At 32.6% G+C, this 23,039-nt stretch overlaps 4 protein-coding genes across 5 annotated transcripts in view; 3 read left to right on the top strand and 1 right to left on the bottom strand.

Moving 5' to 3' along the window:
• Positions 1 to 7,389, bottom strand: part of LOC125059823 (protein scarlet-like) — a 69,263-nt gene extending 61,874 nt beyond the window's left edge. Inside the window, exon 1 of the mRNA XM_047664458.1 lies at positions 7,204 to 7,389. The gene's annotated coding sequence lies outside the window, so the exon portion shown is untranslated. The remainder of the gene's footprint in view (positions 1 to 7,203) is intronic.
• Positions 7,390 to 10,912: 3,523 nt separating this feature from the next.
• On the top strand, positions 10,913 to 12,362 carry LOC125059807. The gene is made up of 3 exons (XM_047664426.1): positions 10,913 to 11,550; positions 11,760 to 11,957; positions 12,208 to 12,362. Exons 1-3 carry the CDS (start codon positions 11,036 to 11,038, stop codon positions 12,359 to 12,361), a joined length of 867 nt encoding a protein of 288 aa, XP_047520382.1. The 5' UTR covers positions 10,913 to 11,035; the 3' UTR covers position 12,362.
• A 2,609-nt stretch (positions 12,363 to 14,971) lies between these two features.
• LOC125059809 (ATPase inhibitor mai-2, mitochondrial-like) lies at positions 14,972 to 16,777 on the top strand. Its single transcript, XM_047664429.1, has 3 exons — positions 14,972 to 15,133; positions 15,675 to 15,801; positions 16,476 to 16,777. The coding sequence occupies exons 1-3, from the start codon at positions 15,078 to 15,080 to the stop codon at positions 16,608 to 16,610; spliced, it is 318 nt and encodes a 105-aa protein (XP_047520385.1). The 5' UTR covers positions 14,972 to 15,077; the 3' UTR covers positions 16,611 to 16,777.
• A 907-nt stretch (positions 16,778 to 17,684) lies between these two features.
• Positions 17,685 to 23,039, top strand: part of LOC125059808 (syndecan) — a 268,128-nt gene continuing 262,773 nt past the window's right edge. The window contains exon 1 of one of the 2 annotated variants that reach the window (XM_047664428.1): positions 17,685 to 17,944. In XM_047664428.1, coding sequence (XP_047520384.1) covers positions 17,879 to 17,944 — 66 coding nt within the window. In that variant the 5' untranslated portion in view covers positions 17,685 to 17,878. The remainder of the gene's footprint in view (positions 17,945 to 23,039) is intronic. The other variant, XM_047664427.1, reaches the window with a different exon arrangement.

The raw sequence follows: 23,039 nt of genomic DNA on the forward strand, positions 1-23,039 counted from the left end.
GATGCTGTGGCCACTGATCCTATTTTACAACTGAGCTTTGATATATTTGATGAGTCACAATAATGATTCACTCACGGTACAAAATAACTACTAACCGAGAATAATAATGTAAAGGTAAAGTAAAATAACTTTCAAAACGGTCTTATTTTTAAATTTTAGGTTAAAATGTCGATTTTATTTGACTTTCTTAATCTGGCGCCATTACCGTTTTTTAATCACTACCAATAAAACGAGACGTGTCAAAACAAAGTGCCAAAGAAAAGTTTAAAATTATTTTGTGATACCAAACCCAACCTTTAACGATAAAATTGAAAGCTGTATTTTATGAAATACAGCCATCAAAGATGGCTACCGCAGCCCAAGAACACTCATTTTAAAGAGCGTTGCCGCTCTTAGGGGATACGATGGTACGGTCTTTTTTAAATACTCAGGGTTGTCTCCTGGGAAAGACCTCCTAAGGCCTAGCTCCCTTCCTTCGCAAATTAAAATACACTAGGTATTGACCGTGACCGTGGAAAATTTCCAGCCCTCGAGTTGTTGCGGATTATAATTGGAATTATCAAGACTTGTGCATTGGTGAAACATGGCAGCTGGGATCAAAATAATTATATACATTATTTGAACTATATTTATTCGGCTCATTGGTCTAGTGGTTAGTACCCCTGACTGCGAAACCATGGGTCCCGGGTTCGAACCCCGGCTGAGACAAACATCGATGTGATGAGCATTTTGGTGTTTTGCTTAGGTCTTGGGTGTTTAAATATGAATTTATATGTCTATCTATCTATAATATGTATGTATATCCGTTGCCTAGTACCCGTAACACAAGCTTCACCAGTTTAGCATGGGACTAGGCCAATTGGTGTGATTGTCCAATAAAAAAATAAATGACTTCGGGGATTAGTATTAATAAAGTGGTAATTAAAATAAGCTATAATTAGTCAAAAATCTCCGCGTATAAAGATGGTCACGGGTCGATTAACCCACTGACAGAAGGTAGCAAGCGCCACCTATTAACTCAGAGGTGTAATTAATTACTAAAGCAGTATTTGCCAATGACAAATTCTTGCTAAAAAGAGAGCGAAAAATGTAAACAAATCGTTGTAAAATTGTGACTATAATACTTTATTTGGATTACCACTGTAAACAGTTTTATTTGTATTTTAGTTAAATAAACGTTTAATATGAAATCTCCACATCGTACTCTAGATTAGGGAATTTTCATTATTTAAAACAATTACTTTACTTGTTAAACTATGGCGTACCATAAATTTGACAGTTAACAATTTCATAGATTAAAGCGTATTCTAATGTTACCATTAACGCTATCTGTTGACGTGAGTTGTTAGTTCCTTTGAAGTTTTATTATACGAGTATTTAGTCAATATTCACATGATGCATTCGCATACAAAAAACTAAATAATTTTAAGCGGTTTGTTGCATTAATTAATAAAACATATTACGATTAATTTTCATAGATATAATCTCTTCGCAACGCCATACAACTGACAAACAAACTTTACATCACCATGTGATTTATAACCATTAAATAACTCCCTAAAAACCAATAAACCAATAAATCTCTAAACCAAGGTTCTAAATTAAAAAATCATAGATTACAAAGATTATTTAAATCAATGCATAATATTAGCTTTAAAATACTAAACCGGTACGGTTAAGAAACTTTTCTGAAGAATTTTAACTATTAAATTCGAATTAATCGTTATTCAAATTAAGATTTCTTCTTCTAGAACTTATTTCCATCTAATCCATTACATTATAAGAAGTCCACTAAATAATTTATAAATTATGATTTAGAAGAAATAAGATTGGGTTCATTATTATGATAGTCATAATGTGAAGATTTAGGCAAGCGTCTTTTATAAATTATTAAATGCAGTTTTGGTTTTAATAAAACATTATTATCAATTCTGGTGAATTCCAATGACATCATTATACCTATTAGACCAGTGCCGATAATTTTTGAAACCTAAAAAAATTACAGTAGGATGAAACCCATTAGAAAAGCTGAGGAATATGATCAAAATGAAAGGAAAAATAAATTACGGTCGATCTGAGGTCGGGAAGGGGTAGGGGGGGAGTTTTAAGGGTAAAAAACGGTTTATCTCGATTTCCGGCAAAACTACAAGTCCTATCGAAGAAAGTTAAATGGCAAAGTTGGAGGTAATAAAAAGATCTAAAACTTTTGAATTCACACATTTTTCACATAACCTCAAAATTTATGTGAAAATTTCAAAAAACCAAGTTTTTGGTTTTTTATTTTTATCTTTAACAAAAATTATTTTTTTTTAACGAAATTTGGTGAAAACTTACCTTTCTATGTCCCAAATACACTGTAATTTATTTGATTAAAAATATTTATTTGTTCACCTTATTTTGAATTAATATCGAAAAAACACCCTAATTTTCAATCGAAAATTCTGACGTCAAAATTTCAGCTTTTTTCAAAAAGTTGATGTGCTTTCAGTTCGTTGAAATCTCTACTTTCCTATGGTAAAAAAATATTTATATATTACCATAGTAAATCTTCTCAGAAAACGCAAAAAATCGTATACAGTAACGCCCAGACCTGTCATCCCCTTCCTTACTTCTCTATGAAATACGAAAATTTTAGCCCATCTAAAGGCTAAATTTTTTTTTTAAGTCACTCAGGTATATATAAATTATCTTAAAATAGTAATAAATAGCCATCTGATTATAATTTAAAGAAGATTCATAGAGAAGTAGGGAAGGGGATGACAGGTCTGGGCGTTACTGTGTACGATTTTTTGCGTTTTCTGAGAAGATTTACTATGGTAGTATATATATATATTTTTTTACCATAGGAAAGTAGAGATTTCAACGAACTGAAAGCACACCAACTTTTTGAAAAAAGCTGAAATTTTGACGTCAGAATTTTCGATTGAAAATTAGGGTGTTTTTTCGATATTAATTCAAAATAAGGTGAACAAATAAATATTTTTAATCAAATAAATTACTGTGTATTTGGGACATAGAAAGGTAAGTTTTCACCAAATTTCGTTAAAAAAAAATAATTTTTGTTAAAGATAAAAATAAAAAACCAAAAACTTGGTTTTTTGAAATTTTCACATAAATTTTGAGGTTATGTGAAAAATGTGTGAATACAAAAGTTTTAGATCTTTTTATTACCTCCAACTTTGCCATTTAACTTTCTTCGATAGGACTTGTAGTTTTGCCGGAAATCGAGATAAACCGTTTTTTACCCTTAAAACTCCCCCCCTTCCCCTTCCCGACCTCAGATCGACCGTAATTTATTTTTCCTTTCATTTTGATCATATTCCCCTGCTTTTCTAATGGGTTTCATCCTACTGTAATTTTTTTCACTTTTTATTTATTTTAAAGGCTATCTGCACTGGTCTATATACAAAAAGTCAATTTTTGCATATATTAATGGTACTGTATAAGTTTTGCTTCGATAGTTTCAGTATAACGACTTCAATACGACGACATCAGTTAATTTTACGAAAGCAGATTTTCCCTTTTCAAAGACAGTTCTATGTTCAAAATCATATTCCAACATGTCTTACGGTGATAATCAGAGCCGAGATTTAGGTCTATTATGACGCTTTAACGAAATTTCGACATAATATCCGATCCTGAATTACCTTAACCTTACAGATTCTGAGGCGAGACTTAGTGCTAAATGTGACTTCCGTCACAACCAACCATAGTGTCAAAAACGCTTGGACATATGTAAGTGATACTTAGCGCTGTCATGTTTCCGAATAACCCAGCTTCAATCTATTTCCGAATACCATCAAGTGCAGATGAAGATTTCTATACGAAAATTCTTTTTAAGATAAGATTGAAGATGTTACCTATTTGCGCTTGGCCCTGATAACGTCCTTAATAAAATGAAGTCTCCTGGATGCATATGTTTGTTTGAACGAGATAAACACAAAAACGACCTACTGGATGTATGCACCAATAGGTAGAATGATTCCTAAGTTTTAATAAAATAACTGTATATTGACTTTTCTAATCGCAATAAATAAAAAATAAATCAGTGGCGCTACAACCTCGTTAGGTCAAGACCTAGAGGCCAAGGCCTCAGATGTTTGAATCTGTTTCATGATCATTTCTAAATCTAATAGGCAAGTAGGTGATCAGCCTTCTAACACACGCCGTCGACTTTTTAGATCTAAGACATGTCGGTTTCCTCACGATGATTTCACCGTTCGAGCAAATGCTTAATGCGCACATAGAAAGAAAGTCCATTGGTGCACAGACGGATCGAACCTACGACCTCAGGTATGAGAGTCGCACGCTGAAGCCACTAGGCCAACACTGCTCCAGCTCCATCTTTTCTAATCGCGAATGTTGCTTAAATACACAAACAATGGAGATAATTATTGTATATAAAACGAAATTGCTTTTTTTAAGTCGGTTAAAGACGTGCGTGACTGTACTATGTAGGCTCATTACCAACAAATAAACACGATCATGTAAATAAATAAAACATAAATCGTTTTTAACTAAATAGAAAATAGATGTTACATGCCATATTAAACTTCTAAATATTCATGTAAATGTTCAATTGACTAGCTGAATAAGCCGTTCAATTGACTAGCCTTTAGTTAATGTAGCGATCTAATTGTAAGATTTTTACACAGTAGCTTTTGCATATCAATACAATTCTTTCGCTGTTATAAATGGTCTCTTTTATTGTGTATTAGTTTATTGCATTGTATTCGTCCGTCTTACGCCCTTAATTTAAGGTAGCATATATGTTAACGTAAAATTGTAAACACCGTTAGATTGTAATCTATCTCGCGAGATTATAAACTGTCGAAAGATTGTGAACCTCAACGAACTGCTTACAATTTAACGTATTATTATTCGGTAGATTGTACTACACTAATTTAGTTATCATTCAAACTTCTTTGGTCAATTACAGATTAATTTTACTTCCCAACAATTTCATATAACTACCGAATAATACTACGTTAAATTGTAAGTAGTTCGTTGAGGTTCACAATCTTTCGACAGTTTACAATCTCGCGAGATAGATTACAATCTAACGGTGTTTACAATTTTACGGTGACATATACATACTACCTCAAATTAAGGGCGTAAGAAGAAGATGAAGAAGCATTTTTTACTGACGTTTATAAGTGTACACTGAACTCAATAATAAACTATATTTTGATTTTATACGCGGTATTCTTTATATAACTTCGATAATTACTTGAAAAAAAACATCCGTAATGGTCACGTGTGCTGACACTGGTTACTTCAATAGCAATTTGAGTATACCTTTATGTAATGAATACATGTCGTAGATTCATTGGACAATTGAGATATCTAGATTTTTTTTATGATCGCGAATGCTGTTATAAAATGTCTTTTAACCGATACAAACGCGTTTTTTTTTATAGAAAAGGGGACTGGACGACCAAAAATAGCAGTCATCCCATGGAGACCCATTTTTTGTGGGTTGTCGGCTTATAAGGAAGGAAATTTTTTTTTTTAAAGACAATTCACACCAATTGACCTAGTCCCATGCTAAGCTGGTGAAGCTTGTGTTATGGGTACTAGGCAACGGATATACATACATATTATAGATAGATATAAATACATATTTAAACAACCAAGACCTAAGAACAACACCAAATGCTCATCACATCGATGTTCGCCTCAGCCGGGGATCGAACCCGGGACCCATGGATTCGCAGTCAGGGGTACTAACCACTAGACCAATGAGTCTATTACTTTAAACAATTGAAGGTCGTATCCCACCGGGAGTCGATTCCACAGTTCGCTAGTTCGCAAAAGAAAGTGTCTGTGAAGCTGACTGTGGAAGACTTCCAGACATCAAAGTGATGCTGATGAAATTTTGAGTTGATACGGCCCAAACAATTCTTCAGAAAACGCACAGAGATGCAACGGTTATGCGTAGAGAGAGAGAATCAAGCCGATCAGTAATTGAGATTGACAATTTGACAAGCCCTTCGTTGAATTTCAAAAGAAAGAAGCTATTTGGCGCACCGGCCCAGAGGTGTGAGCAGTATTTCATATGAGGTCGTACTTGAGCCTGTAGAGCTGCATACGTTGTACCTCAGTGAAATACTGCTTAGCCCTACCCAAAACACCCAGCTTTTTGGAAGCCAGTTTGTCTTTTAGTTCCAGATGACTGCGGAATTAGACTTCTTTCGATATGCCAAACCCACGCATACTGAGGCTGTGTGAAGTACTAAGGAGAGCGCCTTAAAATATAGCGTTCGTTATCGTATGGTTCGTATCATTAAAATATTGGAAACAAGTTTCTTACGGTTCTCATCGAAATTTGTCACAAATTTATGATTGATCTCTTACTTAAAAATCACTTATCGTGCATGCCTGCTATTAAACATGCAAGACGTTGGGTTTGCAGTGACTTCGAGTTCAATTTTTATCCAGTAAATATATAATATATTGTTATTTCTTTATAATTTAAATATATACTGCTGTATTTATATCACGAATCAATAATCACGAAACCACATTATATGCATTATTCAATTCCTCAATAATTTATAAAATTATCTAAAAGCTATTCCAAAATATAGCGCATGATAAAAAAAACATGAATGTTAAAAAGATGGAGGCTTCAGAAGTGACCTTTTATTCTTATTCTTGATTGAAGACTTGGGCTAGTTTTTTTAATGTGATTCCCAAACCAGTTAAAATAATTCTCCTTAGGGCGTAAACCTGCTTACCGAATACATATTACACAATATTTACTGAACAAAATTAGTTAGTTTCAATTGTTTTATAAATAAATCATTATAATAATCAGTAGAATTTTAAATAGAAAAGTATATTTTATTCCCCTGGTAGTTTTTTATCGTAATATAATTAGTTATATTTAGTGAAGTCTGTAACTGTTAATGTTATCTTTATAAATCTACTTTTACTAACTGAATTTGGCACGTGCTTGACATGTTTCTTGAGAGGTTTTTATTGGAAATAAATATTCTACATTTGCATAAAATATCAAACACGTTTACGCTGTTCGCTTGAGCATGCATTATTCTTAGAGAATACTTTTTATGCTACAACTTGGTTAAGATTGCGCAACTTTTATCAAAATGAATCTTCCAGAAAAAATCTAAAACCTAGCTACAAATTTTTGTTCATACAATGTACGTCAAATTGTTATATTAACATTTATTTACTTACTTTAAAATTCGTGAAAACTCGGTGTTTATACCACAAATATTACAATTAAAATTATTAAAAAATCACTATTAATCACTAAATGACAACTGCACAAATTATTCTACTAAAATAAATTATTTTAAGTCAAAAATAATGAATTTTGTAGTTCATGTCACGTGTGTGACGGACGCGCTCAGTCCGCGAGTTGCAACGCTCGACTGACTTAAATGGAAAGTGTATTATTCGATTCCTTAAAAAAAAGCTGCTTTCTTTAATAATACCACAAATTATCTATTGTTAAATTTTTCCGGTACTAAAAACTTACTTAGAGTTAAATGCGTGTGTAAGTTTGAATTTTATGAAGGGCCAAATTTCACAACAAATATACGTTCGTTTTGTAATAATGTGGTCGGGCAGGTAATTACCTAGGTCGATTAATGACCTTATCTATGGGCTGTTACCGCAGTCGAAATACCAAATAGCTATTGAAGCTAAAATATATCACAGATTTATGTAATAAAAGAGTCAAAATGTGAATCAAATAGATCGCTAGTAAGTACTAAACTGATCGGAACATGAGATTTTCAGTATTAGATGACATGTGTCAGACAGACAGCTGATCACCTACTTGTCTTTGAAATAAAAATGATCCAAGAAACGCATTCTAGAGACCAAACTTATGTATTTGTAGAAAAGAGCCTTATTTTTGTAGATAAGAACTGATAAAATGCATTTTATTATATATACAAATGTAAATTTATTTAATAGATTAACTTCAAAAATTCATAACATTAGTGCATTTAATAAATTTAAAAGGGCTGTAAAGTCATACATTATGAGCCTAGAAGACCAATTACAATTGCAACTGCGTAATAATTAAGTTCACATAAAAATATTATTGTCATTAAAAAAAGTTCTTTTGACATCAAAATTATCTTTCTAAAAACATTTATAATGAAAGCAATGCACCTCATTATATATTTCACCATGCTTAAAATAAACTGGGTAATCAGGTTTGAAAAGATGAAAGTAACTAATTTATCGATACAGAGCCTAAAAATATAATGTCCTACATGCAAGACATATAAAAGGCACTAACGTTGGAAACCCTTTTGGATTTTGCATACGTTAATCGATAATAATAAATTGCATGTTTTTTTGGACCATGTAGTTAGTGAGACCTCTGTCTGTCACACCACCGATTTCGGGTCCCTTAAAGTTTATCCTGCTTCGTCCTAGCAAGTGTTTCCCGTTGAAAGGCGGACCACGTTTGAGGGCACGCACTATGCCAGCGTTGCAGTTCGTAAGACATGGGACACTACTTACGGCATAGTAAACGTGTCTAATTTTCAACAAATTAATATCATAGAAGGAATCCCCAAACGTTTCAGAGAAAGAGAACATAGCTTCGTAAATCGGTTGCATAATGATTAGGGAGTAGATTCACTAGGCGTACTAGATTCTTAATTTGGACCTCAACTTGTCCTCTAAAGCAGAGTGCGAAGCCAAAGACCCTCCAATAAGTTTATTCTCGGTTGAAGCATCTGATTATTACTACGATCTAATCTCGAGGTATATGTACAATTTCACTTTGCATATCAAAAAGTAGTGTAGTGTAAGTACGCGTTAGTGCATTTGATCTTCCTAACATGCGAAGCCATTTTGTACCGATTAAGTGGATTCCCTACTGCATTCTTGATGCTATTAATTATTCGATGTGTCAACAAACAGGTTGTAGTGAAGACTCCAAGTATAAACTAAAATATACAGTTAAAATCAATGCTAATTCTAAATAATTTTCACCTGTCACGTTGATTCGATTATTTGATCTATATCATTATCGATCTATAGGTAGCGAGTACCTCGAAGACACAAGTGCGTGATAGTAGTCGCTCGAAAATCTTGTTCAAAGCCATGAAGCACGATGTAGTACGCGAAGATAGAATTTATTTACTTACAGAATAGTGGCAATTAAATTTTTAAAATTTTTTAATTGCCACTGTCGAGGAAGACATTAAAAGATCAACCGTGCGATACAAAATGAGACTTCAGCAACACGTCAACCCCCTAGCTTCGGGCCTCTTGGAAACGACGAGCAGTGTGTATCGGCTAAAATGGCGAAACTTGCCGCAGTCTGACAGTTTACAAATTACGGAGGGAATAAAAATTGTTGGATTTGCGTTCCCTAATTGCCATGATTTCCCATAAAATCTGATAAAAGCCAAGAGGCTGATTGCAGATGGATTAAGAATATAAAAAAAAAAAAAACTTACAGAATAGATGCCAAACAATAACTATAATATATTCTTACTACCTTAGACTAAAATCAAAATTTATTACTAGTTAAGAAATAAAAACATCTTACATTCGTCCGTCAGTCCCCCCGAATCTATCACAAAAACATCGGGTTCTGGTGCAGAACTGAGGAAACGGTAAAGCAGCGAAATTATATGCGGAATTTATTGGGGACTGCTAGCGTAGGACAGTTCGTGAGTTCCAGTACAGAGCGGAGGTCACGCATTGCTCCAGGATCTGAAATAATTTTCAGGTACACATAGTCTAAGCAATGCTGGCATCATGCAGTCTACCTCAAAACATTTAGTGCGAGAACTGCTGATTGCTATCTCCGCAATTCAAGTGATTCAAACCCCAATGTGCCTAGCAAATACGCAGATGGGAACAAGAATATATAGTAATATTTACACCGGAAAAGTGTAAATTTAGTGTAAAGTTCAATAGGGTTCATTATCATTAACTGTAACTGGGATTCTTTCATAAAAAAATTTTATTTGGGCCAAAAAAAATGTGACAAATATATATAACACGTGTTTATAAATACAAAACACAAATCAACTAACATATAAAACTATTAAAATTGTGCTATTCCTTTAATACGACAAGCGTAAAGGAATAATAACACAAAAAAAAATAACAAAAACAACAGAAGTGAACTATCGAATGGTCTATGGACTTCAAACGCCATGCAAATCAATTCATTTACATATATTTATATATATTATAATAGTATAGGTTATATCAAAGACTAATAGTTAAATGTAAAAAAAATCTGAACAATATGTGTACTCTGTTATGAAATAACTTTTGGAATTAAGTCTTATAGGTTTTTTATTTTTGGCATTAAGGCAGTTTTCATGAAATCTTACATAAATAATTGTAACAATTAAATGTTTTAAACTATAATTAATCTTATATAAAATTCTCGTGTCACAGTTTTCGTTGCCATACTCCTCCGAAACGGCTTGACCGATTTTGATGAAATTTTTTGTGCTTATCCGGTATCTATGAGAATCGGCCAACATCTATTTTTCATCCCCCTAAATGTTAGGGGTAGTCCAGTCCACCCCTAAATTTTTTATTTTATTTTTTAGACAAAATTTTTTATTTCTAATTTCTTTTTTATGATACAGCATTAAAAAATACATACAACCCCTAACTTTCACCCCTCTACGATCAACCCCTATTTTTTTATTGTAAATGATATACATTGCAAAACGACGTTTGCCGGGTCAGCTAGTATAATATTATATAGTCAGTATGAGAAATCCTGCATGCAAATCGTGTCAGCTAGAGCCTAGAACTAACACCTTTATCATTTTTGCAAATATTTGAATTTGAAAATTGCGTCTAATTGTCTGTGTGTTAATTGTTGTTTATGTTTTACAATTTTCAAAACTTAACATAACTAAAATACATAAAAATCCATCGCCAACTCGATAATGTCACATCTCCAAAATAAACCTCATTGATTAATACGTTATAAAATAATAAACACAATTAGCTAGCAAACGTCGTTGTCAAAATAAGTTTCAATCGTCGTTAGTCAATTGTTTAAATGTGGGAGTCTTTTCAACTGGACATTGAGTGCATCGTTTGTAATAAAACGTTGCAAAAGATTAATCACAAACTACCCAGAGATTATAAGATGAGAAAAATAAGCCGACGCTCGAGGACACCAAATTGGTCACCAGAAGAAAAACAGTATCTACTCGACTTAATTAAAGAGCGAAAAGAAATCGTCATCAATAAACCCAATGCACCAAACAATTACGAAGAAAAAGATGTCGCGTGGAACGAGATACTACAGGAATTAACCTCCAAATTCGGTCCTAAATTTACCGAGTTCTCGATAAAAAAATTGAAAACTCAATGGCAGAATATGAAACGTATCGCTCGGGAGGAAATTTCTTTAAATGGCCCAACAGTAAATAACTATACAAGACAATCATTTGAAGTATGTAACATTCTAGATTTAGTTAAAAATGGTGAAATAAAACAAGAAGAAAAAGCACAGTCCATTGAAACAATTTTAAAAACTGATATTGAAATTAAAACGGAATGTATTGATGAGTAAGTAATTAATTTACTAATACTACTACTGTTTTATGTTATATTTGAAGTTGACTGTTTAAAAGTTAAAATAAAGTCAAGACTTAAATAATCAATTTAAGAAATTATTCTTTCATATAAATACGAGCAAAGTTAACGTAACTAATATTAATGAAATATTGCGGAAAAAAACTAACAGGCGTTATAAAATCTTCATTGAAAAATTTCAGTGATCTGAATGCGCCAAGCTGTAAAACGCAGTCCAAAGTCGACACTATAATTATAGACTCATCATCATCCTTCTCGGAACCAATGGATTTGAGTGAGCCTACAAATGAGATAGACGAAAATCATAGGACTGCTGAAACTATGACAGATGCTTTCGTTGATATAAACTTGTTCCCTGGAGTAGCAAATGACTTTTTGAGGTATTTTATTAAAATTTAGAATAATTAAAATAATACATTAACATTTGGTTTATACAATTTAATTATTTAGCAGTTTTATATATAAACCTAAATATATTATTGTAGACTTTATTTCTTGCAGTTTATATATAATAAGGGCAGGAGGGCTCATCTGATATTTAGTATTACCGCCGCCCATACACATTCACTATGCCAGAAGACTTGGCGAGTTCATTGCGTTCTTATTATTCTAATTAGTATTACGCCATAGGTTTTCCACAACTCAAAGAGAAATGAAAATGGAAGCACTTAAAGAAGAAATGCAAATAATACGATCAATGCGAGAAACAGCCGAGTTGAATAAAATCATAGCTGAACAAAAATTGAAACATGTCCTTTGGGTAAAGAAACAAGAGATGGCGTAAGTGTTTTTTTTATTATAATTTATATAAAATGTAATTATAACAGGAATGACATTTTATAATTTCCTCAGCATTTTTATACAAGATGGTGCTGTAAACCAAATAATTGTTTATTTTAAATAAACTATATAAAAATATATATATAAAGGTAAAAATTAAATAGGAAAAGAGCCACCTATTGAGACCTAGAAAAATAATGTGTTAGCATGACAAACTATTCGATTTAACGGAAATGTTTGAAATAAATTTAGTTGTAAAGTTATTACTTAATTATGACCAAGTATTATATATATTTAATATTATCATGTTCGTATAATCTGTGCTCGAACCTTCACAATTATTGTCTATATGGCTTAATAGTACGGGAGGTAGCAACGTTTGAAAAAAAAGAATTTTAGGTCAGCTGATTTTGTGATACGTCTTCCTTCTTGCACTTCCGGTTAGAGTCTGGGCAATCTGGCTGGCGGTAGCGGTTGCGTTCATTAGTGCGCATCCTATCTGTCCAGCTAAAAATCCTGGATTTTAAAAGCATTTTAAGAAGCGTAATTTTTAATTTTTCCTTTTTAAATACGTCTACCTGACATACTTTTTTTATTGCCAGACATTTTTCACGTTGCTAACTATGTGCCAGACGCGATTTTAAGTATTATTTTTATGAAAATTTCAAAGCATTTTAGAATGTCTGTAATTTTAATATTATGTTATTTAAATATAAGGAAAACTGAAAATGAATTTGCCAGACATTAATTCGGTTGTTAAGTCTTGAATTAAAATGATAAAGTTTTGCAGTATGATGAAGCATTGCATTTTAAGAAGCGTAATTTTTGATTTTTCCTTTTTAAATACGTCTACCTGACATACTTTTTTTATTGCCAGACATTTTTCACGTTGCTAACTATGTGCCAGACGCGATTTTAAGTTTTATTTTTATAAAAATTTCAAAGCATTTTAGAATGTCTGTAATTTTAATATTATGTTATTTAAATATAAGAAAAACTGAAAATGAATTTGCCAGACATTAATTCGATTGTTAAGTCTTGAATTAAAATGATAAAGTATTGCAGTATGATGAAGCATTGCATTTGAAGAAGCGTAATTTTTAATTTTTCCTTTTTAAATACGTCTACCTGACATACTTTTTTTATTGCCAGACATTTTTCCCATTGTTAACTATGTGCCAGACGCGATTTTAAGTTTTTTTTTTATAAAAATTTCAAAGCATTTTAGAATGTCTGTAATTTTAATATTATGTTATTTAAATATAATAAAAACTGAAAATGAATTTGCCAGACATTAATTCGATTGTTAAGTCTTGAAATAAAATGATAAAGTATTGCAGTATGATGAAGCATTGCATTTTAAGAAGCGTAATTTTTGATTTTTCCTTTTTAAATACGTCTACCTGACATACTTTTTTTATTGCCAGACATTTTTCACGTTGCTAACTATGTGCCAGACGCGATTTTAAGTTTTATTTTTATAAAAATTTCAAAGCATTTTAGAATGTCTGTAATTTTAATATTATGTTATTTAAATATAGTAAAAACTGAAAATGAATTTGCCAGACATTAATTCGATTGTTAAGTCTTGAATTAAAATGATAAAGTATTGCAGTATGATGAAGCATTGCATTTTAAGAAGCGTAATTTTTAATTTTTCCTTTTTAAATACGTCTACCTGACATACTTTTTTTATTGCCAGACATTTTTCACGTTGCTATCTTCTAAAACTCTATCAATTACCATCCTCAGTTGCAGATATTATTGTTCAAAGTAAGTGTTAAAATGCAATGCTTCATCATACTGCAATAATTTTTCATTTTAATTCAAGGCTTAACAATCGAATTAATGTCTGGCAATTTCATTTTCAGTTTTTCTTATATTTAAATAACATAATATTAAAATTACAGACATTCTAAAGTACTTTGAAATTTTTATAAAAATAAAACTTAAAATCGCGTCTGGCACATAGTTAGCAATGTGAAAAATTTCTGGCAATAAAAAAAGTATGTCAGGTAGACGTATTTAAAAAGGAAAAATCAAAAATTACGCTTCTTAAAATGCAATGCTTCATCATACTGCAATACTTTATCATTTTAATTCAAGGCTTAACGATCGAATTAATGTCTGGCAAATTCATTTTCAGTTTTTCTTATATTTAAATAACATAATATTAAAATTACAGACATTCTAAAATGCTTTGAAATTTTTATAAAAAAAAAACTAAAAATCGCGTCTGGCACATAGTTAGCAACGTGAAAAATGTCTGGCAATAAAAAAAGTATGTCAGGTAGACGTATTTAAAAACGAAAAATTAAAAATTACGCTTCTTAAAATGCTTTTAAAATCCAGGATTATTACCTGGACAGATAGGATGCGCACTAATGAACGCAACCGCTACCGCCAGCCAGATTGCCCAGACTCTACCCGGAAGTGCAAGAAGGAAGACATATCACAAAATCAGCTGCCCTAAAATTCTTTTTTTTCAAACGTTGCTACCTCCCGTACTATATAACAATATAATATTATTACATACTTGGCCTAAAGGTCTAGATACCAGGCCATAAACTCCAAAAAAAAAAAAAAAAAAAATATTATTACACAATTACACATTGACATCTGACATTTAAATCTTTGATGTCATTTTACAACTTTCTGAGTCGGCGTTTTGTAATCTTTCTATAATTTTTGAGATATCAAGGTTTATTTTAAAGTCAATTATGAATTCATTAATACGCAAAGAAGTGCTCTCTCTACGTGCACTTGCGAGTATAAGGTAAAAAATAATTATATTTGTCGTATTACGCAATCGTTCTAGATTATCTCGCAAAATTTTGTAGGTTTTCTATTTTTAAGCTTACTTATCAGGCCTCCCTGATTTCAAAATAATTTGATTACAGTCCCATCTGAATCTATTAGTCCAATTTAAAGTTTAATTTTGAACCATTATTACATATTTTTTTATGATTTCGATAAAATCTAACACCGGTTGTGCGTAATACCCGGTAAATGTGTAATTATCAATATACAATAGCAGTCTTTTATAATTATAAGATTCAAGAAGTATATATTTCCAAGTCATTTTAACATTACGCCCATGACTTGTGGTAACACAATTATATTATTTTGTTAAACATCAAGTTTGCAAAATGATATTAATACTTATGAATATAGTGATTGTTATTGCTGAAATTAAGATATTAATAAAATTACTGTATTTACTGGCTTTACCAATAGTTTATAACTATATTTTACACATGAAAATAATATCAGATCAATAATATTATATTTCAAAATTCTTTTGAATGATATTTCAGAATGTATTCTGGTGAACCTGGATCAGGTGCTGGAAAAGGTGGTGGTGGTGGTGGATCCATCCGTGAAGCTGGTGGTTCCTTTGGCAAGATGGAAGCCGCCAGAGAAGATCAATACTTTTATAACAAGGTGTATATTAAATTTTATGATTTGATGCCCAGCCTTTTTTTTATAGTATAGGGAGCCAACAAGCCTAGGGGATGCCCAAAAAGGAAGAGTTTATCTTTCTCAGACAAGACCGCTCACCGGGAGTCGATTCCACAATTTGCGAAACAAAGTGTCTTGTGAAGCAGACCGTGAAAGACTTCCAGCCATTAAGGTGATGCTGATAATTTTTTATTAATATGGCTCGGACAGTGTTGAAATAAGGCAGAAGGAATCAACCCAAACAACTCTTCAGAACACTCCATAGTACACTGCAGCATACGCATAGAGATGCAATGTCTCGGCATAGAGAGAGTGAATCAAGTCAATCAGTAATACCTTAGATATACCTCTCAGTTCTTCGCTGAATTCGACCAAAAGGAAGAAGCTGATATTTGGGAGTCCCGGCCCAGAGATGTGTGCAGTATTCCATATGAGGTCGTACTTGCAGAAATTATCTCGAGTTGGTGATTAACAATGACTCACCTTCAAAGTTTGCACAAACTGTCCTTTGATTTTTTATTAATAAAGCCAATGAAAGAATAATTTGGATAAAGCTGAGGAATAAGCTTAGAAATATTCAAAATTTTAAATTATGTATTATTGAGGTTTTGGTTTGTGTTCTAGTTTTTTATTAACTCCAGAAGTTTTTTTTCCAGCAAAAAGAACAACTGTTAAACCTGAAAGGCCACATGGAAAAGGAGATTGCTTTTCATCAAGAGCAAATCAAACGCCATGAAGATGCAATCCGACGCCATAAGCAAACTCTATCAAGTGTTGGCGGACAGGAGTGAATTTCATTTAAATGTCATACGCAGAACAGGGCTTGTTCTGCGAATAAGTAAAGTTTTAAGTGCTTAAAAGGTATAATAACTAGAAAGAAATTTCTGTTACTATACTGGTTTTTGGCTTTTATTTTAATTAGTTTGTTGAAGGAAAGAAATATATATCTTAATGTAGAGGAATTTGTTTTATTTAATCTCAAAAAAAAACAAGAAACATCACAAAAAGGAAAGGAAAGGAATTTCTATAGGTTGCTTAGTATCTTATTGAGTCTGATCCAGATTTAAATGTTTTTAATCTCAGGTAATTTTATTTTATGATCTGTATGTTAAATACATATATAATATGTATATATAAAATTACGTTAAGTGGCATTTGCGCCATCTACTGACTATACTATGAACGACGAGAGTGGATAACCTTAGGCTACCCAAATGAACGACATAATTCTAAAAGATAATTATTTCATAATTCAAAAACAGATGGCGTTATCAAACTAATAAAGTTTTTAAACATCATAGGCAAGTAATAGTATTACACAATATAATAATAATAAGATTTAAGTTTTAATTTACCGTCTATCACTTATAGAGGCAAAATACAACCCATGTCTTCATTTTATAAATAAAAGTTACAATAATAAGTTGGGAAGTTTAAAAAAAAATAAATAGTAGTTTCAGGGCTAATTATAAATTCATAACTAATTTAAAGTAAGTATTAGGTATATTTATGAGACAATGAATTTCAAATTGCTCCTAAATTTAAGTCTGTCTGCCCTTTAGGACGGTCGACGCCCTTTCCAATGATATCTTCTGTTGAGAATTATTTCTGGCCTGTCCTGTTCAAATTTAGATTAAGTATAATATATGTACCTATGTACTATGTAGCACTACGCAAGAAGCGTTGAAAATTAGCTACATAACGCTCATGTAAAATATCCTTTTTTCAGACGTACGAAGTAACTCGATTACCGCAGTGAGAGTGAATGTAATAAATTGGAATGCGTGACGCAAAATAGAGCTTCATCGACCATCGGGCGACGACCGAGCAAAGGGAAGGCCCATATCAATGAAGTTAGTCGTGAGTTTAATACGCTACGTCGCGAAGCCAGCGCCAAGCGGGCCTCAGTTTACGACAGACTTTTAACGAAGGTGCATGCCGCTTTTCGCCTTGTTGTGACCGTGTGCATGGTGTTGTGGGATAACATAACTAATAATTGTTAAGTGCAGTGTTTGTGTAGTGTAACGTTGGTGTAGCCCGGGTTCCAAAAGTTATTGTGATGCAGTGGAGAATATACGCATGGCTATTTTGTATAGCCCTTGTAGGATATGTTCGAGCGACAGAGGTAAGGGGATCGTCTTTAAACACGGCATTCCGGGTTTTTGTTACTATGGCGAGGACCGGTATTGTCATTATTCTATGTAGAATCATGAGACATTCAACATACATAATTGTCTTGCATAACTTTCAATGTCAACGTGTGTGAACTCACGAGTTGAATGTGTATTTTGATTTATAAATATTGCACTTATGCTATCGTCTATATGTAAAAACGTTTTCTTAGTCGGGCAACGAGTATTATCATTACCTTGAACGTCTAATCGTCAGGTAAACAATCGTTATCTGGTCGTGTTTCCATCGATTCGTAGTTAATTTGTGGAACGTTCACTACTTGTACGTTTTATCGTAGTATAAACAGGGTTATAGATGAATGAGAGCATAGAACGAGCCGTCTCGCCCACGTTTGAGAGAAAGCGTTCTTGCTTCTTACTATCCTACCTACTAATATAAAGTACCTATAGGGCGTCAACTAACGGTCGTTTATTTAAGCCACCCTAGTGAAATAAAAAGAAACTTTAGGATGAAGGGAGACTAAACTTTCTGAATAGAATAAATACTCTTTTATTTATATATTCAGGGACCGATTCGATCACTTTTAATTTGTACTATAGAAGCTGGATACAATGCTGCGATAATTTCGAAGTCACTTAAATATTACATTCATCAGAAACGTATAACGCATGCCCCGTTGCGGGACGTCGCTACTCTCTAATAGCTGTAGTAATTTTATTTCACTAATTGACTAAGTATGAACCGGTGATAATCTGAAAAATCGTTTCACAGACTACAATGACTGAATGATGTGCCGTCTATATTGCTTTCGTCTTAATTAAAGCAAATACAAACATGACAGTAACAAATACTTCTAAAAAGGTTTTTTGAAAAAGGTACTGTTATGTTTGGTCTATATAATGTCTGCATAATAGTTATTGTAGTTACAAGGTATTTAAACTTAGATAAAGTAGTAGTAGTTTGAAAGCGAAACAGACTCACTTTTCATTATCTTAATGCCCTAATAAGTATAGTGGTATAAATCCCAAAGAAGATTTATATAATAAAATCTATATTTAAAATGAAACAACCATCTTCAAAGTAATTCCTTTAATAGAAATATAAATTGCATTCTTATTTTAAATTGAATTAACTATAGTCTGTGGTCCTCTATTAGACAATAGAGGACCACAGACTCAACTGCATATTACGTAATCTAGTCGACTATTTACTTGCGTCGCCACCCGTGTGCATACGTTTAAGATGTTGTCTTGATTTATAGCGGTGATTCCTACTATTGTAGTGTCGTAATTTATGATAGCTGTTATTGAATATTATTAATAAAGAAACTGTGTCAAAATACGTAATTTAAAGTTCTTGAATCGACTTAACGTTAAATATGGCTGCCGTAAGTCTAAGTCTGTTAGACAGTATAGGCATTATAACTCAATATTATGATTCTTGATAAATCACATCCAAATGACGCCATACGGAAAGTCATATTTACTAATGCCTTTGATCATTATACTAATGCGAAAGCTATTTTAGCAAAAATGTGGAACAAACATTTGAATGAGGAGCGAAAATATAATTGTTGTAGGCTCGTAAAATGACCCAGATAGCGGAATAATTTAATACAAACCAACATCTCGAGCGATAACAAAATCCGTCTAGGCGAGGGAAAAAAGAAAGCTACGTGAATGGGAATAAAAGCTAGGAATGCTGGATGCAATGGGGTTTTCGAGCCGGATGCGTAGTTGTATGTAGCTGGGTTTATTTCTATAATTAAACCTATACGAGACAGGACCGGCCAGCCTACTTCAAAAAAAAGCTTACCGATTATTAAAAAGGCCGTCAACGCACTTGTGACCGTTCTGATCCATGCGGTATCGGTATCACTTAACATCGATCCCGATGTAGTGCTGATGTCGCAGTCTTGGGATTCCACAGCTCAACTCATTGAAATTGGGGACGCCGTCGATATCGAAATTTCAAGTTACAGGGCCTCCCGTCTGTTTGCCTATATAAAAGTATATATATATTGTCTTTTGTTTTCGCAACTACTACACATTTAATACAAACTTGACCACGATTAATTTATTGTTAAACAAACAGAAACTTTACTAAAGTAGAAACAGAAAAAATACTTTTGATAATGTGTCCATAAACAAGTTTTACAGAAGCAAAAAGATTATATGTTAAACATAGTGTTGAAAAGCAATCGAATCGTCTAGTTAAAGATGTTATTATATATGTATTAGAATATGTATATGTATTTCTGTTATAGCTCGGAATATAAAGATTTATCCTTCCGCTAGGTAACATAGAGAGCTTCTTACAGTGATGCCTCCCTCAGGGGTGTCGTGTGAAAATAGGCAAGTTCTATTGTTACCACGCTTTTGTTTACTCTCTTGACCAGAGGAGGCTGGGACAAGCATGTCTAATTCTTTATTCACTACAAAAGCCATTTTTAAATGTAAAATGGCTGTACGTTTGACCTAGTGGAAAATAGCTTTCAGTTATTTCTATACGAACAATACTGTTTTATATATTTCAAGTTTATACCTATAGAAAGCTTTTATATTTTTTTATGGGCTAGAAGGTAAATTAGAGAGCAGCTGCAGCGCTGGGGGCGTGTGTGACCTTTGAGGGAATCTTTCCTGAAGACACCGTCCGGTTCGGAAATACATCTTCTGGAAGTGCTTATTATATTTTTATGGAACAGCGGGCAAAAGCAGGAAGCTCACCTGATGTTAAGTGATACCGCCGCCCATGGACACTCAATGCCAGAGGGCTCACGAGTGCGTTGCCGGCCTTTTAAGAATTGGTACGCTCTTTTCTTGAAAGCCCTAAGTCGAATTGGTTCGGAAATACTTCAGTGGGCATCTGGTTCCACAAAGGTGGTGCGCAATAGAATGTGTTTTAAAGAGGGTTGTATTGTGAATCGCCAGGCGTAGAGGTGGAAAGGATGTTATTTGGCATTCTGCCCCAAAATCCGATAGTAGAACTTGTTTTATTAAGCGATTATGCCAAGAAAAATGCTTTGCCATGCTTTTTCGTCGAAAAAGCTTTCTTTTAATAAAAATAAATACTATTAAAACAATTATGTACTATAAAAACATCAAAATTAAATAATTAAAAAATATATTTTGTAACGCTGACTACAATCATTTAAATTGATTTAAGTTAATAATGTAATGAATTCACGTTTAATCGGTTAAAACATTTAAGTGTTTCTTTTAAAATATTTATTTAAAATAAACTTTAAATAATGCTCAGCGTGGCATATTGAATAGCTATGTTAAGTATTTTATTAGCAAACTAGTGTTAATTCAGTTCAGGCATTACTTTGATTACTTATTATAATTGTAGATATTAATGGTAATTTTTTTTCAAGTAGTGTAGTGTAGTACTTTGCTCTATATATATATATATTTATATAGAGCAATATAGATTTTAATGGTATTTTTATCACACCTTGGGTAACATTGATTGAACATACTTTTTTATAATATATAGCCTATGTTTATCATACTGTATATAGTAAAATCTTTCAATTAGTCTTTAAAAGTCGTTTTGGAAAAAAAATATTATTCTATATAAATGATTATTTGCGTGAGACACTGTATATGATATAAATTTAGTGACGTGTGATATGATATGTACAATACAAATAATATAAGAACTGACCAATTCATATGACTATGATAATAATGTAAAATTCCTTTAAAGACAAATTTGCGCGCCATTTTGTGTGGCAGAATATGCGAACGTACGATTGTACCACCTTACACATTTTACCATATTCTTACAATAAATTATTATTATAAATTTTTTTTAAAAATCCAATAGTTTAAGAGCCATGCAACAATGTATGTAGTGTACATGAAATAAACAATTATTTTTAAACGAAAAACCTTACACATTGTAAGTAGGTAATTAATTTCATAACGCGACGCGGCAAGGGAGAGTCGTAAAAAGGAATGCTTATTGCCGTTCGTAATATTGCACGTAATTCCGAACATTTCTTTCAGCTAAACGACAATTTCACCGGTTGATATTTCTCTAATAAAGTCAAGCGAACCGTGAGGAGGCTTTATGGAAAAGGCTTTTTTGAATTCATGTTAAATCATGTGAATAACTAAGATAGAAAATTTGTAGATCAGACTTGAATGTGGCTCTCAACAGACTTCTTCAGTTCTCTAACTCTCACTGACGGTGAAGAAAACCTTATGAGCAAAGGGGCTTAGACCTAAATCTGCGTATGTCAGGCACAGAAGGCTGATCACCTACAGAAACAGCAAACATATACAGAGGTTAAGACTAAAGCGGGCCATAGACGGACCGCATGTTGCAGTCAAGACCGACTGCAATATGCGGTCGCCGCACGGCGATCTGCAGTTTCCATACTAAATTCATATCCGCAATACACGGACCGCTCGAGCAGTTCCTGAGCAAACCGCATATTGCAGTCGGTCTTGACTGCAACATGCGGTCCGTCTATGGCCTGCTTTAGAGGTTGTAGTAACTGGTAACTCTCAATAAACAAGATAATTTGATACATTTCTTTTTCTCACAGTGGTTGCCTGGAAAGATCGCTCGAAAGCGATAAGGCCAGTTGCCCTCCTTTTCATTTAATTATGTACAATTTTTATATTGTAATGCAACAAAGTGTTAATAAATAAATAATTATGGATAGTTCAACGATTAATGCACATCGTGGCAATTTGAATCACTATTCGACAATTTAAAGGCCGGCAACGCACATGCCTTCTGGCAATGTGAGTGTCCATGGGTATTATTTAACATAAGATGAGCCTCTAACCCGTTTGCCTCCTGTTAAAAAAAAGGGTGCGTGTACTTATGTACGCGCGTAAGAAGTTATACTTTGGCATTATTAAAAATAGTTTTTGATTGCATGCAAATAATTAATTACAATTAAATAATCAAAGACAGGAAAAGCAGTCATTATAGTCAATAAAGTTCAGTTTACATTTGAAAAATTTTTTTTTTATTAATATTATATTTATTATTTTTATCTAATATTAATTAGTATTGATTTAAATATTCAATTTAAATCACTTCTGATTATAATTCAGACGCACATT

This window comes from Pieris napi, chromosome 20 (assembly GCF_905475465.1).
Source record: "Pieris napi chromosome 20, ilPieNapi1.2, whole genome shotgun sequence".
Taxonomy (NCBI): Eukaryota; Metazoa; Arthropoda; class Insecta; order Lepidoptera; family Pieridae; genus Pieris; species Pieris napi.

What these genes read in the sequence shown, in the direction of transcription:
- LOC125059809 (XM_047664429.1), top strand. Translation starts at nt 15,078, where the DNA reads ATGAATTCATTAATACGCAAAGAAGTGCTCTCTCTACGTGCACTTGCG. An exon ending in CGTGCACTTGCGAGTATAAG is followed by an intron (nt 15,134 to 15,674) that starts GTAAAAAATAAT and finishes ATGATATTTCAG; the next exon opens with AATGTATTCTGGTGAACCTG. An exon ending in ATCAATACTTTTATAACAAG is followed by an intron (nt 15,802 to 16,475) that starts GTGTATATTAAA and finishes TTTTTTTTCCAG; the next exon opens with CAAAAAGAACAACTGTTAAA.
- LOC125059807 (XM_047664426.1), top strand. Translation starts at nt 11,036, where the DNA reads ATGTGGGAGTCTTTTCAACTGGACATTGAGTGCATCGTTTGTAATAAA. An exon ending in AAAACGGAATGTATTGATGA is followed by an intron (nt 11,551 to 11,759) that starts GTAAGTAATTAA and finishes GAAAAATTTCAG; the next exon opens with TGATCTGAATGCGCCAAGCT. An exon ending in GTAGCAAATGACTTTTTGAG is followed by an intron (nt 11,958 to 12,207) that starts GTATTTTATTAA and finishes ATTACGCCATAG; the next exon opens with GTTTTCCACAACTCAAAGAG.